The sequence below is a fragment of the Phoxinus phoxinus genome (assembly GCF_949152265.1).
Source record: "Phoxinus phoxinus genome assembly, chromosome: 10".
NCBI lineage: Eukaryota > Metazoa > Chordata > Actinopteri > Cypriniformes > Leuciscidae > Phoxinus > Phoxinus phoxinus.
The window spans coordinates 17,325,927-17,344,896 of NC_136885.1; the positions used below are offsets into that span (position 1 = coordinate 17,325,927).

Genomic DNA, 18,970 nt, shown 5'->3' on the forward strand with positions numbered 1-18,970 from the left:
ATAACAGGAAATTATGCACAATTACATGCAACTAACCCTCAACCAAACCCTAATCCTCTGACCCTATAGTAAGTACGTGTTAATTAATATTATTTAGTGCGTGTTTGTATAATTACACTGCAAGGATGGACACCTTAAAATAAAGTGTAACCCAAAACATACATTATTGTTAAATTGGGCGGGGGATAAATATATTTTGCAAGTCATTTATGGTTTTAAGGCATTCCCTTTTTGAAGCATCTTGAAGGATGTAAATAAAATACATGGAGCTGGAAACAATTCAAACAGTATGCAGAGTTGCAGAGCATGAAGTGCAGTAAGGACGTTTGGTTTGACAAACACTAGAGGGCAGTATTGTGATGTGAAGCTGCTTTATTTTTATCAAGACACTTTTTTTTTTTACTGTCAAATTGAGCAATAATTCAGTTTCTGCGTATGTCATTCGTTCTATTTATTTTTTACTACACAAACCCAGTCTCACAGACTAATAATGTGTCCTTTATTATAAACGGACTTCTGCACTAAAAAAACAATCTCATCCTCGTTTCGCGTCATTTAGGTGCTTGGCTATGAACTGAAATGGCACAAATATTGCGCAAGGCGTTTGCGAAAGCCGAGATTGAAGGTTCACTGTGAATGGTGTGAGAGGTGGCGAGAGGAGGAGTAGCAAAACGGAGTTAAGGAGCGCGCGAGACCTCACGAGCGCCACACACTCACGGAAACCCAACCGCAGCTACTTCCGCCCACACTAAAGATGGCGGCTCCCTTCTTGGAGAAAATAGCCGAATATTTCGGTTCACCCGAACCGGCGATTCGATTGATTTTGTCTGTCTTATTAGGTAAGTGAACGGCGCACAAGTGAGATCTTTTAGGCTCGGCGGAGAGCTTGTGATGAGTGTCGTTAGGAGTCATTAGAAACGTGGACAGGTATGTTGTTGTAGTTAGTTGTATTTGAAGTCTGCTCAAGTCACACCTCAAGTCTAACCTGTTCCCAGCTGCACTAAAGACACGGAACCAACACCAACTCTCTCCATTCACACCGACTCTAGCCAGAATCAACTGTCGACAAGGGTGACCTACATGTCAGGGGAGATTTCACGGTTAACTCCACACATCTGCTACGATTGCAACTAGTTTAACTCGTTAGACCTCCATCTTGACAGCTGTCTTCTTCATTTTGCAACTGTATTTTAGTGCTTTGACCTACAGTTAGCTGTAAGGATTCAATGCAAATGAAGCTGGGTTTCAAGGTTTCAAGTTACAGGTTGATAAGAATAGGGTTGTGGGAGCAGATAGCAGGGTTATTATTTGTACTTTGGCCAGGTGCATTGCAGTGGACTGGACTGGACTGCTAAACCACTTCAACCAGATGAATGACATGTGGGCTATCTGACTGAGCTGGGAACACATTTGCATGATTTCGATGGAATGACTGTTACAGTACTAAGTAGTCTTTCCGTAGCGTTTCATGTGTTTGTAATATTATGGTGTTAATACAGTCCCTCAACATAGTTTTTACCATATGGATAATCAGAATGAAGCCTGCTAAACTTACAGTTTTAACCTGTACATGATACATATGTTGATTAAACTGTTTTCATTGTAAAGCTGTATTCAATGAGGATGGTGTGAGGAAAAACGTCAAGACCAAAAGTTGAAAACATTTTAACATTGTTCTAAGGATGCTCAATATATTCCAGCTATTTTTACATATAGTTCACCTTCAGCTGACACTCACTTAAAGCAGAGTTGTTATTGTTGAACTAAACTATAAATATTATCTAAAACATTTTGATTATTGAAATGAAGTTAAAACAAAATCTAAATCTTAAACGAATATTAGAATAATTAGACGTGGCCACTAATACAATAGATTTAAGCTAAAAAAAATAAGCTAAATAGAAATAAAAAACAACAACTAATGATACACATGATCAAAGCAAAAATGAATCAACCTGAGAATGTAAAAAATAACAGTTAATTCAAAATGTTAATAAATACTATAAAAGTTTTTGAATAGTACTCACATAAAGTTAGTATTTAACAGCACTGAGCATGTTAAATGTAATCTTTAGCACATATCAAAGTTTTTGTCATTTGTTTTGGAGACCAATTAGTATAGAATTTTAAGATCGGCCATATTGGTCGGTTATTGGCCATAACATGAAAATATTCATCAGCTTATTAAATGTATAATTAGATCATTAGATATTAATATTGGTGCATCCTCAAAACAGATCTTACACATTCCTATCTGTCAAACGCTCCATCAAAGCTTTCTCTAGTGTGTCGTGCCCTCAAGAGTACAATTTAGCTTGTCAAGTTTATGTGCAATGACACACGTTCATGAAGGAAGCGTTTATCTTTAGGTGCCACACATTATATGCCTAATCTGTTTCTCTTTCTTTTCCCCTGTAGGTTATCCCTTTGCACTGGTCTACCGGTGTTTTTTCTTTCATCAGTCTGCGACAGTTGTTCATCTCTTCCACACATTCTCCGGCCTGGCACTGGCCACGTTTAATTTTGGTGAGATAGAGAATGAAGCAGGGAAGGAGTGAGGAGCTGAAAGATCTGATAACTAGTGTCTTTACAACTGTAACATGTTTTTTAAGTGAGACCTACTAGCTTTTCTTTAGCAGTTAAACACTACTGGTCATGTTTACGTGAATGTCAGTCTTAAGATCTACGGCAGGGCTCGGCTGTTAGCATCTGTCAGCCCATATTTAGACTGGAGCATTTTTCTGCCCATAGTTCAGTTCCCTTAGTTACCCGCAATCTTGAACTTGCCCTGTTCACACCGATTCGATTGCATCTTATCTAATCACCGAAAAGAGTTGATTCTAGGTGTGCTTGCAACATATGTCAGCAGCATTCTCAAAATTGAACCACATTAAAGTGGGTTCAAGCATTGTTTTCTCACTGGATAGGAGTTTTAAAAAGGAAGATTAAGATTTTTTTAATTATGTATTATTAATGGAATATCACAGTTCTTTTTACGACATTTTGTTTGCTTATGTGGTTAATTTTTGTCAAAAATAAGGGCTTCCCGCAGATAATTTTGTTTTTTCTCAGTTTCCTTATTACAAAACAGTTGCTCTAAAAATACTACACTACCGTTTAAAAGTTTGGGGTTGGTACGATTTTTTTTTAAATGTTTCTGAAAGAAGTCTCTTCTGTTCATTAAGGCTGCATTATTTGATCTAAAGTACAGTAAAAACAGTAATATTGTGAAATATTATACAATTTAAAATTATTGTTTTCTATTTGAATATTTGTTAATTGAATGTATAGCTGTGATTGCAAAGCTGAATTTTCAGCATCATTACTCCAGTCTTCAGTGTCACATGATCCTTAAACCCTAAGCAACCCTAAAAACAGTTGTGGTGCTTTATATTTCTGTTGAATACAAAGTTAAAAAGAAATCTTTTGTAACGAAATCTTTACTGTCACTTTTGATTCATTTAACATGTCCTTGATAAACAAAAGTTTGATTTTTTTTTTTTTTTTTTTTTTTAAAGAGATTTTTAAATGGTAGTGTATATTTCTTATCAGGGCTTGACATGAACTCTTCAGCAGTGGCATGTAACGCAGTCACTCGGGTTGAATTTTTATATATAATATACATTTTTCAATTGTAGTCTTTTAAAAAGGCATCTGAAATAATACAAACCCGTTTACCCTCACTCACTCGTTTCATTTGCTCTGGATGAATATTGTTGGTGTTACAGGGCTTGAATTTCCGTGTGGAATTGCGCGTATTGCACATCATTTTTCGTATTCCTGCAGATTTTGTGCTCGCATTCAAAGTGCGCACACATAAAGCTGCCTCTCAGTACTAGAATGAGTTACTCTTCACTGCTTTATGCCATTAAACAGTCAAATACACACACACAAAAATCAAAATACCGTTCTTGGCGAGTATTCACATAAACACAGTCAGTTGTGTTTTAAGTGAACATAAACACGCATGTGTAACAGTAGAATGACTCCGTCTCAAATTATGAGAAAATATAAAAAAATATGTATATGGCAGTTTTTCCCCATGCAATCAATGTCAAAATTGTGGCCAGTGATGCCGAGTGGCTGATAACTTTGGAAAACCACTAGTCACAGTGGCTGGTGAGCAAAAAAGTTAATGCCAAGCCCTGTTTCTCACTCTCATAAGGTTAATAAACACAGAATTAAGGGGTTTTATTTTTCGTGACAACATGTTAGTTCTTGTTTTCTTGCTTAATTATTTACTTTCGGCCCCTGTCAGATTTCCTCTTGAGGCTGTTCTCTGTAAAGTTATTCACCATTTAGTGTCCTTGAGAATAAGGGAGGGAAAATGAAGGGTATCCTGACTAACTGCTCTGCAGTTTGTGGTCAGGATTTCCTGGTTAAAGAAGATTGTGACAGAGAGACATGAGGTTTGTCACCATGGCAATAACCCCTGGTGGTGAGAGCGTGGTTAATGAGAATATGAGTGATAGGTTGAAAAGCAAGCTAATGAAAACAGATGAGTGTTGTGTTGCGAAATGGGAAAATTAACTTTTGCTTGTATTCTGTGTATTTGATTTCTTTCGTGCTGCATTTGGATCTAACAGCAGGTCTGTCTCTCTTTGTCATTATCTGAGACATTCTACTTTTGTTTGTCATTGAGTCTGAAATCTGCCTTTCTCTAACTTTTTCCTCTGTTTCTGTTACTTTTTTAAGGGATAGTTCGCCCAAAAATCAACATTCTTGTTTTCATTATGATTTACTCACCCTCCTGTTGTTTCAAACCCACTTGACTTTTCTCCGGTAGATCACAAAAGAAGAATTTTTGAAGAATATCTCAGCCACTTTTTTTCCGTATAATGAATATTAATGGGAACAGGATCTGAAAGGCTCCAAAATGTCAAAGAAATGCACCACAAAAGTATGAATTATCATATAGTCCATACTACTTGTGCACCATATTTCAGCCCTTCTAAAGTCATACAATAAGTTTGTGTGATAAACATGTCAAAAATTGTGTTGTTTTTCACTGATAATGTTCCCTTCCACCGTTCTATGAAGCTTTACAAATGTACAAAAAAGTCATACAGACTTCAAAAATGGTACATCATACTCCATTGGTTCTCATGAGCAAGTCTTATTTATGTAAAAAAAAAATGGCTAATTTGATTTGTCAGTGAATAAGTTTAAAATTCTGGTCCGTTCCAAAGCTGATGTATTTCTTCAGAAGGCTTAGAATATAGCTCACTTTTATAGGCTTATTATATAGATCACTTTTATGATACTTTTAATGGTGTTCTTGTTATTTTGGAGCTTGACATACCCAGTACTCATTTGTTGTCATGATATGGAAAAGAGAGACAGTCAAAAATATTACTCATTCAATTACAAAAAAAAATTCTCCTTTTGTGCTCCACAGAAGAAAGAAAATGACACAAGGGTGAGTAAATGATGACACAATTGGCATTTTGGCTGAAGTATTCTGTTCTATTACAAATCTTCATATTGTAGATAGTCTGTTATATAGTTATGTGATGGTCTGGTTCTGCTGGAATGCAATAACTCATCTCTCCATACATCCTTCTCTCAGGGTATCAGGTCGGTCACTCCTTCTTATGTGTAGTCATTCAGTTCTTGATGCTGAGGCTGATGGGAAGGACAGTCACATGCGTTCTGAGTAGCTTTATCTTTCAAATGGTGAGAAACACACACATTCACTTTTCTTTATCTCTTTATTAGAACTTTATCAGTTCTTGTGCTCTTGACTTGATCTTGTGCATGAACTGCTGTAAGCTTATCACTACCATATTGGATCATGTTTTTAATCCTTATTTTAGTAGTTGGATAAGTGCTTAACATTGCTGTGCATTGCATGCTTAACATTGAAGAACCTAGACTGATACTTCATGATTTTTCTTACACTTATGAACTTATGAAATGCTTCAGCCATCCTCCATGATCAATGTTATATTTTATGTCAGGGTCACACAGACCCCAGTTAAAAAAACATGATTAAATTCACATGATGAAATTTTCTGCCTGGTGTACACACTGCGAGAGATACACTCCTGCCAGTTTTCTGTTTTGAAGTGTTTCTGGAATGTCTACCAGTCATATTTCTGAAAAATGCTTATCTGCTGTGGTAAAATAGAGCGAAATGCAAAACATCTTTTATTATGAAACCAGAGGAACCTAAAAGAATGTGAAGGGTAATTAAGAGCTTAATTTTGAAAGTTAACACACATCTTTAGGATCTCTTTAACCCCAGACATAAAAACAGTAAAATCAGTTTTCATGTCAACAGAACCTGAGGCTGTACACTGTCTCTTTTTGTGTGGCAGATATATCTGTTGATGGGTTATTACTACACAGCTACAGACGAGTATGATATCAAATGGACCATGCCTCACTGTGTCCTCACACTCAAACTCATCGGTATGATGCCTGCTTTTAATTGCCATCTCTTCCTTGCCTATTATTTCCCGCACTTTATATATTTACAACTGAATTCTGTTCAACTATTTATCACAAGGCAATCACAAGGTAAATTAACATATGGTTACAAAATACCTTAGTACAGTAATTGTTGGTGCGTGTGTGTGCGTGTGTGTGTGTGTGCGTGTGTGTGCGTGTGTGTGTGTGTGTATAATTATTTATAAATGTTGTTGTTGATGACTGATAATTGGAAGATGTTAAAATTATGCTAAATCCTACAAGTGAATTTAGGAAGGACATTATAATGATATACAGTATGTTCATTTTTTACAGTGTCAGTGTTATTAAATTATTAGTGTTTTTGAGTATTAGAGAACGGCTGTTATTACCATGTCTGCAAAACCATGGTATTTTTTACTTTAAAAAAAAAAAAGTGTACTATTGTAATTACTATTTATTTTATACTGTATCACTATTTTGAAATGGTCCACTATATAAAAGACGTATTTTCTGTAATAATGTTGTTATGAGATCTCCTCCAGTGGTAGTGCTCATGTCATGTTAATACTGATGATGATTAATTTTCTCATTGCAGGTTTAGCGCTTGATTACTATGACGGTGGAAAAGAAGTGAGTTTGACTTTATGAGCTGCTATTATCTTCCGCCATTTCTGTCTTCCTTTGCTCAGTTTGTTCACCTTTCTACCTCTTATCATTATCTCACTGCTTTTCCTCTTCCTGCATCACTCTTTGTATTTTTATGCATGATTTGAGCACAAGGAACTGATGAGGAACCACAAAGTATCTTCTTCAGTTGTGTAGCAGACGTTCTGCTAAATGGCCATTATGGATCAGTGTAATGATTCCTGGCAAGGTGAAATTTAGTGAAGTTCCCTAAGATGTAATTGTGTACTCTTTTAGTTCTATACTGCAGTGATCTCATCTGTGGCTCATATTAAACGCCTCTGTCTAAATATTAATCGTAGCCGTGGCTTGACACAGTTGGCGTCTTCATGTGATTGTGTGAAAGGTTATATCTATTGATCTCTCCCTCTGTCAATAACTGTAGCCACCCTAGAAAGACAATTCTTACTCCTCTTAAAGCAATGTTTTATTGAGGGTGTAAAGATTACCTTATGACCGAAAATAGACCGTTTACACCTGGTATTAACATCCATCTCAGGTGATTTGATCAGTCAGACAGACAGGTCGCTGTTTACACCTGGGTATCATGCGTCTCCTGTGACATCACTTCACATTACATCAATTGTTCTCTCAAATACTGTATATTTGTCATTTAAATCAAGTCACAAATGTGATGTTTCACCCTCAGAATGTGGTTTAAGTGAAAAAACCCTGTATTATCGGTAAATACTAATCACTTGATATTGATCTCAGTACCAGGTGTAAATGGGTACATACACTTTTCTTTGTTCACTGGCATGACTATAGTGCATTCAAAACAAGTCAAAAGTTTTGGTTGGAAAGATTTTTTTGGAAAGAAATGATGCATTAAATTGATCAAAGGTAACAAGAATCCTGAAAAAAATGCATCACCTTTTCCTAAACAAATGTTAAGAAGTCTGTTTTCAACATAAGAACTGTTTCTTTAGCACCAAATCATCATATTGATTTCTGAAGGATCATGAGTAATGATGCTGAAAATTCAAATTTGTCATCACAGGAAAACATTACATTTTAAAATGTATTGCATTAGAAAACTGTTATTTTAGATGGTAATAATATTTAACAATATTACTGTTTATTCAGTATTTTTTTTATCAAATAAACGCAGTCTTGATTACTATAAGAGACTTCTTACATTTAAAAAATCTTACAGACCCCAAACTTATAGGTGGTAGTGTATATCTGTTATCTTTATAGATCTCAATAATTTTTGCAATTTATCTTCTGCGGCCAGTTCCTATTTCCCAGTTCCTCTCTTCATTTACTCATTTTCTTTTATGTAGCAATCTCAGATAAGCTTAGAACAGAAGAAGTCTGCCCTCGGCTCTACTCCGTCTCTGTTGGAGGTGTTTGGTTTCTCGTACTTCTATGGAGGCTTTCTGGTAGGGCCTCAGTTCACACTGCGAAACTACCAGATGCTGGTGTCTCGAGAGATGTCCGATGTCCCCGGACAACCACCCAATAGGTACCTGCACAAAATTTCACAAGCACAACAATACTACCTTAGCCAAAGTCTGTCAAATCAATGATTTTACTTTCTATAAACAGTTTTTCATCCAAAGTGATTTGCAGGATTCATTTGTCCATTACAAGGACATTGACTTCTTTCACTTGCACAAGGATAAAGTGATAATGAACAAGTCTTAGTAACTCACTCTTGCGACATGCCTAATCTTTGTGTTTGTGGTAAACCTTTAAGCTATAGGCATTCATACAGACACTGGATGCTCTAATGCTATTGGATTGCTGTACAACAGGCCCTAGAGTTTGGTCACACTTTAGTTTAGGGTCCAATTCTCTTTTGTTTCCATAAACTTCTAATTACTACTTATTAATAGTTAGTAAGGCAGTTGTTAAGTTTAGGATTAATATCTACTTTATAAGTACTGATAAAAAGCCAATATTCTAGTAATATGCATGCTAATAAGAAACTAGTTTATATAGTGAGAATGGGACCCTAAACTAAAGTGTTTCTGGAAATGTAATCACAAATGAGACATATTACCGGTAAAAAATAAGATATCAATCCATTTTGACAAGAAATCAGTTTTCTTACTGGTAAAAATGAGCATTCTGTGTTTTTGTTGTTTGTATATGAATTGCAATACATCATACCATGGAGAAGATAAATGATTACCAATGCATGAAAAGTCAATCAGAATGCAGACAGATTGTGACATGCTTTTCCACACATAATTTTTTGATTATATCCCTGAGACAAATAATATAGAACAGCAAAACTCTTCACAATAACTTTAAACTGGAAAAATAGCACAGTCTTTACTCCCATTGTCACACGGCGTCTCTGCTCATTTGCATAGTTACGTTTTTCTCAACTTTGTCGAGTTACTGCAATTGTTGTTGAATGATATGCATTTTAGGCAGCACTGCTTTTGACCACAACTTAACTAGTAATGACCCATTATAATGCTTACTATAGTCCTCTGTTAATGAACTCTTTAATCGAACAAACATTTCTTCCTCTTGCAGTGTGGTTCCAGCAATGAAGCGATTTGGTTTAGGTCTGATCACCTTATCTATCTTTGCGATGGGCGGGCCAGTCTACCCAGCTAGCTACTACTTAACAGATGAGTTTGAGGTTAGTGGATTGTGACTGAACATACACAGTCACAAAATGAATGTTTAGTATTTAAGTCCAGTTGTTAACAGTCTTGTATCTGTATCTCGTGAGCTGCCACTTGTTTTAGTTCTGTGATCTTTTCAATGTGGCGCTGATGCCTCAGAAAGCTCCCAGTCTGAATGAGAGCACTCTTTAAGTCTGTCAAGTATAGTCTCGTGGCTATTTATATATATTTTGGAAATGAAAAACTGACTGAGGTTAAAATGCAGTGGAGCAATTTAAAATGACTTCACACAAACAGTGAAAAATTATTAATTGTTAGGAGTGTTCATAACCAAGACTCTGTTATATTAATTAAATCAGTTTAGCTTATCAAATTTCAATTAATGAATGTCAGCACAAACGAATGGAGCGATCATTCAAGCAGTGAGCTAAAGCTGTAGCTTGCACTGCATGTTACATGTGTTTAGAAAGCATGGCTTGTGTATTCTTGCCCTGTTAAAGTAAAGCAGTCTTGATGATGTAATCAGGTGTGGGTGCGCTTTACAAACAACGAATACGTTTACTTCAAACATTGCATGTTAATGGGATAGTTCACCCAAAAATGAAAATTGTCATCCTTACTCGCCCTCAAGTCGTTTTAAACCTGTATGAGTTTCTTTCTTCTGCTGAACACAAAAGATCAAAGGTTTGGGACAATTTGAGGGTGAGTAAATGATGACAGAATTTTCATTTTTGGGTGAACTATCCCTTCAAAGTACAACATAACAAGCCCCACAATCATATTGTTACACACTATACTGTCGTTGCATGCTGTAATTTTGCATATTTTACAAACTATACAATAAAATGTTATTGGACAAAGAGTCATATCTGTATTTTCTATAAATATTACCATTATTGTTAGTAACATAGTGAGTTAAACTAACCTAAAACAAAACATTGATTGATATAACATTGCTCAAATACTTAAATAAACTTGTTTATTCAATACAAGGTAAATATCTTGCAAACAATATTTTAATAATTTCTTTTGGTTTTAGTAGAATGAGAATATTATTTACCGTCATTTAATTGGATATTTTTTTATTTATTGTTTTCAAATATTGAATGATTACATAATTACTTTATACAGTAATATCACACTATTCACAAACAGAATTATTGGTCTTTATACAAAATGAGCAAATCTATTTTTATTAACTAAATCATGTTTAAAAAGAAAGCATTTTCATAATGCATCAGAAGTGATTCATTTCTTCTTATCTGTGATTCAGGCACATCCGTTCTGGTACAAGTGTGTGTACATCCTAGTGTGGGTGAAAGTAAACCTGTATAAGTACATCAGCTGCTGGCTGATCACGGTAAGTAAACAGCACAAACACAATCCCCCATTAAGAGCACACTTGTGGTAATTGAGAGTCATTACATTTCATGCCGCGCACATTCCTGTCAATGAATCTTTACTCTCCTCTTAGTGAAGAGTTAGCTGTGTAAAAAGTCAATTACAAACAAGACTTGGCTTTCTTTCTCTAGCTGAGAATGTGAAACTGAGCCTCCGTAGGGTTCGCCAGACTAGAAGTGCAAGCCACACCTGATCAGGTTGGAAGGATGCTAAACAGGTTTTCAGGCTTAAATTATTCTGTAGATTGTGAGTTGTAGGTGTGCTTGGATTATTTTAATTGTTTTCTTGATGTTTGAGGTTTCATTGACATTCAGTGGGCAAATTTTTTATTGTATTTTACGTTTTTCTTTTTTTCTTTTTTTTTTTTTAGACTTAGGCCACACTTAAAATGTCTGAATGCCTAAATAAAGTCTCAGTTCTGAACAGCATATCTGTTTTTTATGATTTATAACCAAACAACATCATATATAATTCCACTTAATTTTATATATTTTGTATCAAATGCAAAGACATTCATACAGTTTTTAGATGTATCTTTTTTTTCTATCTTTTTTTGGATGATGTAACTTAAAGGGATAGTTCAACCAAAAATTTAAATTAGCCCATGATTTACTCACCATCAAGTCATTCTAGGTGTATATGACATTCTTCTTCCAGACGATTACAATCGGAGTTATATTAAAAAATGTCCTGGCTCTTCCAAGCTGAATAATGGCAATTAATGGTTTTGAAGCCCATAAAAGTGCATCTATCCATTATAATAGAAGTGCTCCACACAGCTCTGATGGGTTAATAAAGGCCTTCTGAAGCAAAGCGAAGCGAAGGGATGCTTTTTGTGTAAGAAAAATATCCATATTTAAAACTTTATAAAGTAAAATAACTAGCCTCCGGCCAAACGAACATACGGATTCGACTTAACTGCAAAGTGCAACTTATGCGAGTAATGCGACGGATTTTGTTGTAAGTAGCATAAGTTGCGCTTTAGGCACAAGTAGACTGCGAATGTTCGCTTGGCCGGAAGCTAGAATTTTACTTTGTAACGTGATAAATGTAAATATTTTGCTTACACAAACGCTTCGCTTCAGAAGGCCTTTATTAACCCCTCGGAGCCGTGTGGAGCACTTTTATGATGGATAGATGCACTTTAATGGACTTCAAAATAGAAACAGCCATTTACTGCCATTATACAGCTTGGAAGAGCCATAATCATCCCTAAATACATATATATATCTATATTCTTAGGAAGGTGTGTGTATACTCTCCGGGCTGGGCTATAATGGGAAGAACGAAAAAGGGGAGCCCCAATGGGATAACTGTGCCAATGTGAGGGTGTGGCTATTTGAGACCACGCCCCTCTTCACAGGCACCATTAGTTCCTTCAACATCAACACAAACGCTTGGGTGGCCAGGTATGTGCTTTTAAAAAAAATGTATTTGACATTTATTCACATCAGTGACTTTCAAAATCTTGTTTTTCTTTTCAATCTATGCGTCAATTTATTTTCTCTCCATTTTTCTTCTACAATACAGGCATGTGTTTAAGAGGTTGAAGTTTTTGGGTAACAAGTTGTTGTCTCAAATGTTCACATTGTTATTCCTGGCTGTCTGGCACGGCTTGCACTCGGGGTACCTCATCTGCTTCTCCGTGGAGTTCATCATTGTCAATGTGGAGAAGCAGGTAACCATGGCAACATTACTATACCAGACATGAGGCGTGAAGTTGTTTAGAATCTAGATGTCTAAAGTCTTTGAGTCACTTACTTTCATGCCAACAGAAGGCAGATCTGAAAGTTTACAGCTTTGAAGATATAGAGTAGTATCTTTTATTAGTTTAGTATCTAACGGAGTATTTATTTTAAATTATTGTCTTGCTCCGATATAAGTGATGGAGCAAAAATAACTGCATTCTAGAATCCTGATATATCAGTTGTAAACTTATCAAATATTAAATCTATTTTGAACGGCTTACTCAGGATACATCACACACACACACACACACACACACACACACACACACACACACACACACACACACACACACACACACACACACACACACACACACACACACACACTGTTCAAGAGTTTTATGCTCTTCATTCTCTTTTCTTATGTTCACCAAGGCAGCATTTATTTGATAAACAGTATTTGAGTATCAGTAATATTGTGAAATATTAATATTATTTAATATATTTTAATATGAAATTTATTCCTGTGATCAAAGCTGAATTTTCAGCATTATTACTCCAGTCTTCAGTGTCACATGATCTTCAGAAATTATTCTAATATGCTGATTTGCTGCTTAAGAAACATTATTATTGTTATTAATGTTGAAAAAATTATAGGATAAATAGTAGTGCTGTCAAATCGATTAATCGCATCTAACATAAGTTTTTGTTTAAATAATATGTGTGTATAATATTTTTATATGTATTATGTCTTTGCGTGCGTGTCTGTGTACATATGCATATACACACACACACACACACACACACACACACACACACACACATAGGATGTGTGTGTATATATATATATATAAAATATACACACACAAACAGTATGTATATATATATATACACACACACACACACACACATCTTATGTAAACAAAACCTTTTTTATGTTAGATGGGATTAATCGATTTGACAGCACTAATAATTAGAAAGTTCATCAAAAGAACAGCATTTATTTGAAATTGATATCATTTGTAACATTATTAAAGGGTTAGTTCAACCAAAAATGAAATTTCTGTCATTAATTACTCACCCTCATTTCGTTCCAAACCCGTACGACCTTCATTAATCTTCGGAACACAAATTAATATATTTTGATGAAATCTGATAGCTTTCTGTCCCTCCATTGACAGCAACGTCATTGCAACTTTCAAAGCCCATGTAACTACAGTGGTTCAACCTTAATATTATTAAGCGACGAGAATAATTTTTGTGTGCTAAAAAAAAACAAAATAACGACATTATTCAACAATATCTTCTCTTCCACGTCATTCTCCTACTCTGTTGACGTAGTGTGAACAGTGCAGCGCTTCTGGGTTCTACGTCAGAACGTAAGCTCACTATCGGCCAGCATCACACACGACCAGTGTCGGCCAATAGTGAGCCTACGTTCTGACGCATTAAAAAAAGCACGTTCTATATAGTATGAATATGGGTAGTATGAATGTAATCCGGACATACTACATCCGCCATGTTGTCATTATCATGTGACCTACCAGCGTCAGTTGCGTCCCTTCACCTCCATTCATAAATCCTCTCCTGTGGCCTAATGGGATAGTAAAGTGTCCATTGAATGCGCACTTCTGAATCTCATTGGTAGTAGACTTGTTTTTTGAATACTAAATATTCAGACATATTACTCTGTTGGCGTACTATTTTTCGCATACTTTATAGTAGGGAAGTATTCAATTTCAGACGCAGCGATTGAGAGCACAGATCATTGGCTGAGATTCTTCTGTTTCTATAGTGTTGAATGCAACTTCCAGGTGTATCTAATTGACAGATATACCACACGCTCTTTATTTCAGTGTTGTTGTGGTTGTTTCAGTGCAACATTCTGTGCAAAAGCATACAGTTAAAGTATACTTCATCATTCAACTGAACTGTGCACATGCATTTTAGACACATCATGTTCCATCTATGCAATAAATGCACATGCTTGAATGCGCATATTTACTGCTCGGCTATGACCCATTTCAGGGGAAGCCAAAATAACTATTTAAAATCTATCAGAGATATAGAAATGTGTCTGCATATTACAAACAATGCTTCATATAATGAGCAGGCTACTTTCTACAACCTTCATATCCTGTGGTCATGGTGAAAAAAAAGAATAGAAAATAATGGTGAGGAGGTCGAAGTCGATTCGCCAAATTTCTGAATCGATCAGAAGACTGTTGCAGCTGTTTTGAGTATCTATCTTTTCTTGTGCAACACAATCTTACAGGTTGAAGACAGCTGTGAGTATGTGAGGAGGCATCTCGCCCTTCCTACTTTAAAATGCGAGACATCATTAAATGAAAGTCAATGGAACATTTACAATTGATATTTTCCTGTCTGAGCCAAACACATTTTTTTGATGAACGCTGATGGTACAGCTTGATCATTAACCTTCTCAGGAGAAAAAGAAAACAAGTTGAAACGTAATATTATTCAGTGAACTGGCTCTAGGCAAGATTGAAACATTTCAATGTGTGTGTCAACCGGTGCGGAGTGAGTGGAGCGAAGCACTTTCGCTTGATTTTTTATGGGATCTGAGCGACAGGCTCATATATGGAAACGTACATCGAGGCAAAGCAAGCAATGCTTTTTTTTTTTTACAGCATTTATTAATGCTTAAATACTAAATGTATTTGTAAATGTTCACTTATACAACTTGAAATGATAAAAAAATGTATTAGTGAGCATTTTGGGCAGAATATTGAGCGTTTTTTCCCACATATGTCGACACATGCCATCAGACAAAGGCTAAATGTAATATAACTGCTCTGTAAATATTTCTGCAGGCTCAAGCACTGGTGCGGGACAGTCCTTTGCTGACATCCATCGCTCAGAGTCATCTGTATCCACTTGTATATGTAGTACAGCAGTTAATTCACTGGCTATTTATGGGATACCCTCTGGTGCCATTCTGCCTCTTCACTTACGACAAGTGGCTCAAGGTGTGTAGATTTGTTCAACGCTCAAGATTCATTCATCATTAATCTGATGTTGGATGTCCATGTTCCTAAACACCTTTATCAAAGTGTTTGCTATTGTCATTTACATTTTGAATGCATTTGTTTTCCAGGTTTACTCCTCCATTTATTTCTGTGGTCACATCTTTTTCTTCGCTGCCTTTCTCGTCCTGCCATACCTCCGCAAGGTGTTCGTGCCTCGAAAAAAAGGCAGTGAGAAAAAGGAGGATTAATTAAAAGGGTAAATTTAGCATCTGTCTCTTCTAGACTCTCTTGTTTGAGCGACCTGTCTGTTCCCACCTTTGTGTGTGTGTGTGTGTGTGTGTGTGTGAGTGTGACATATCTATTCTTTCCTGTGTTTGCTGTTTCCTCTGCTTCAGATCGTATTAGTAGTTGCATGAACACCGTCACAATGTCCGTATTACCAGTTTGAAACTCAAGATATTCTGTGGCTATTCTGTTTACATGGTATTTACATCTATCCCTTGTGATCCGGTCTGACCGATCACAGAAATCATTTTAATATGCTGATTTGCAGCATTTATTTTAAAATATTAATTTAAATAATATTTTTTTGTAATACCATAAATGTCTTTACTTTTGCTTTTGATCAATTTAATGCATCCTTGCTGAATAAACATATTATTTATTTATTCATTTTTAATTTCCGACCCCAAAATTTTGAATGGTAGTGTACATCACTTTATCCATGTTACTGCATGTTGACAAAACGCAAAAAAATGTCTTAAAAAATTTAAACGAAGGCATGAAAAAATAATAATAATCAGCGCACCATTCTTCCAAACCGTGCACATATTCTTGAATTTTTATCTCACCGTAAGGGTGATATTTCGAGCAGAATTCAGATAAAAATACTATTAAGTTTGTACATATTTTGTTTAGTTGAGATCAAGATGAACATTATGAAAAAAGTGTACAAAATGCACATTTTTTCTTTCTTGAATTCGATTTGAATTGAAAAAAAAAAAAAAAATCCAGAAAGTGAAGGAGAGATTTGCAGTTTCCGTGCCCTTTCTATTCTGACCCATATCACTTGAACCCACATCACATCTTAATTACGGCTTCCGAACACGTACGTAGGATCTTCCCAGGAGGACTTATAAGCAGCATAATCATACTTCATTAGATCATGACTGATGATTCAGTTAGGATCAGTGTGACCATAAGCCATTTAATTCCAGTAGGAAAAAATGTATCATCCTTCTGTCTCAAAGCTTTTCACTGGCGCTGCGGCAATGTTTCATTCATCCAGCTCTCCATAAAAAGTCTTATTTATTTGTTGCATCACAGCTTTTTTCCCCCTTCTCATTCAAGCATTTTGTTTCTGATCTAAAATTATTGTTTCTGATTCTAAAAGTGCTTTAGAATTAGTGACTGTGTGAAAAAGTAAAATGATCATCCTTTTTCTTCCTCTTTGTCTTACACAGGTTTGTTTGCGGCCATCTAAGTTTGACTGAAGTGAACTGTGACTTTTAAAGAGCACCCGAAGAGGACAAATTTTAAGGCCTTTAGTAATATATTACTATTTACATACAGCACTGATGTATGTGTACAAATGTTAGTGCGTTTGAAAGTTTTCTCATTCTTTCTGACTCTAATGAAAAGGGTTCAAAGTTGCGGAAATGCAAGCATTTCTGAGGTTCAATATTCGTTAAATAAGATTTACTGATGTTTGGTGGCTGAAAATAATTATACTGTATCTGCTCATACCATTGCACTCATTATTCACAGGAAACAGGAAATGAGACCATTACTAATCAGACAACTGGCTTTTGCTGTCGCTGAGGTCATGTGTGCACTTTTAGAGGGAATGTAGAGCATGTATTTGAAAGATGGAAACAAATGAGACCTTTTTTATTTTTCTTTGCTAGCAACTTCCAACTTGTGTACCTTTAGATAGAAAATAAGACACTGAAATGTGAAACACATAAGAGTGAACAGTGACTGAACATTCACCATCGCCTGGCATTATAAATGAATGTTTTTCATTTTTATAACCATTTGTTTTTTCTTGTGATCAGACAACTTCTGATGGGGGACCTTCTCTCTCTTTTTTTTTAGGAAGGAGTTTTATGGTAACTGCTTTTTTTTCTGACACGCTTTCATAAAAAGGCTCATCATTCTGTCATCTCATCCTCTCACTCCATTTAACACGGTCTGTCCATCCATCTGACCTTTTCTTGTTCACTCCATTTTATCCAGTAAATCTTTTTGTCCTGTGTATGAGCACAAGCAAAACAGAAACCACAGAAACGCATCAACACTAAACACCGGAATTATATATATATGAGGGTAAATTTGTGGCAATATTATTTAGAGCAGAGTATTATATATTTAAATTATAAGTATTTTAGTGAGCAATGAACTAAACTGCACATCAACAACAACAACAAAAAACTGCTGTTATTCAGATTGATGAAGTGTGTGTGTGTGTGTGTGTGTGTATAGTCCTTAAAAATGTCTTTTTGTTTCATTGCACAGTGAAGTTATTTTTATAACATTCTTTCATTCTCAACACTTCTCATCATACATCAGGATCTTTTTTCTACGTGATCTGCTCTCAATAATTGTTACACATATTTGCCTTCATATCTGTTCTGTATATGACATGACATGTTGAAGATCCTTGGCACAAATGTGCATCACTCTTCAGTGAGGACCGATTTTTAAATCCTGCACCCAGATTTAATCCGAGGGAACAGAGGCTCACTGTAGCAACGGAATTGTTTTATAATATTTATATATGTGGTTGCAAATTTTAATGATGTAAAAATTGTTTTTGGGAAACGACTACTACTGCCTTACTGCTACCAAATGTACAAAAAAAAACAAAAAACAGAGAGAGAGAGAAAAAAACAATTACTTTTAAATGAAAACGTTTTTTGTAATATTAATTAAAAAAAAATGCTGGATTTTAACAAATTCTGCCCCCGTGTGTTGTGGTGTTTTTGAACTGTGGTGTCAGGGTTTTAGATCTGTCTGCTGTGGGAGCCGATATGACGTCATCTTGCAGTGTGGGCCCTGTAGAGCTGAAGCACATATATTGATAGTGGGGAGTTCAAACGCATTCACAAATGTCCTTCGTTTTAGACTCGAAGTGGGAATAAGTGTGTAGGATGAGTAGGCTAGGCTAGTAGTTGGCACGAGCCCTCCAGATGCATCCCTCCCA

General features: G+C 35.7%; 1 protein-coding gene across 3 annotated transcripts; it reads left to right on the plus strand.

Annotated features, from left to right (window-relative positions):
- Positions 1-605: 605 nt before the first annotated feature.
- On the plus strand, positions 606-18,739 carry lpcat3 (lysophosphatidylcholine acyltransferase 3). 3 transcript variants are annotated; one of them, XM_079625234.1, is made up of 13 exons: positions 606-839; positions 2,419-2,526; positions 5,570-5,676; positions 6,321-6,414; positions 7,010-7,044; positions 8,385-8,566; positions 9,592-9,700; positions 10,960-11,046; positions 12,330-12,496; positions 12,618-12,765; positions 15,610-15,765; positions 15,894-16,021; positions 17,229-18,739. In XM_079625234.1, exons 1-12 carry the CDS (start codon positions 755-757, stop codon positions 16,011-16,013), a joined length of 1,398 nt encoding a protein of 465 aa, XP_079481360.1. In that variant the 5' UTR covers positions 606-754; the 3' UTR covers positions 16,014-16,021; positions 17,229-18,739. The 3 variants fall into 3 exon arrangements, with proteins under 3 accessions (XP_079481360.1, XP_079481361.1, XP_079481362.1); XM_079625235.1 differs by lacking the exon at positions 2,419-2,526 and having other exon boundaries at positions 719-839; positions 17,229-18,726; XM_079625236.1 differs by lacking the exons at positions 606-839; positions 2,419-2,526 and adding an exon at positions 5,400-5,419 and having other exon boundaries at positions 17,229-18,726.
- Positions 18,740-18,970: the final 231 nt, after the last annotated feature.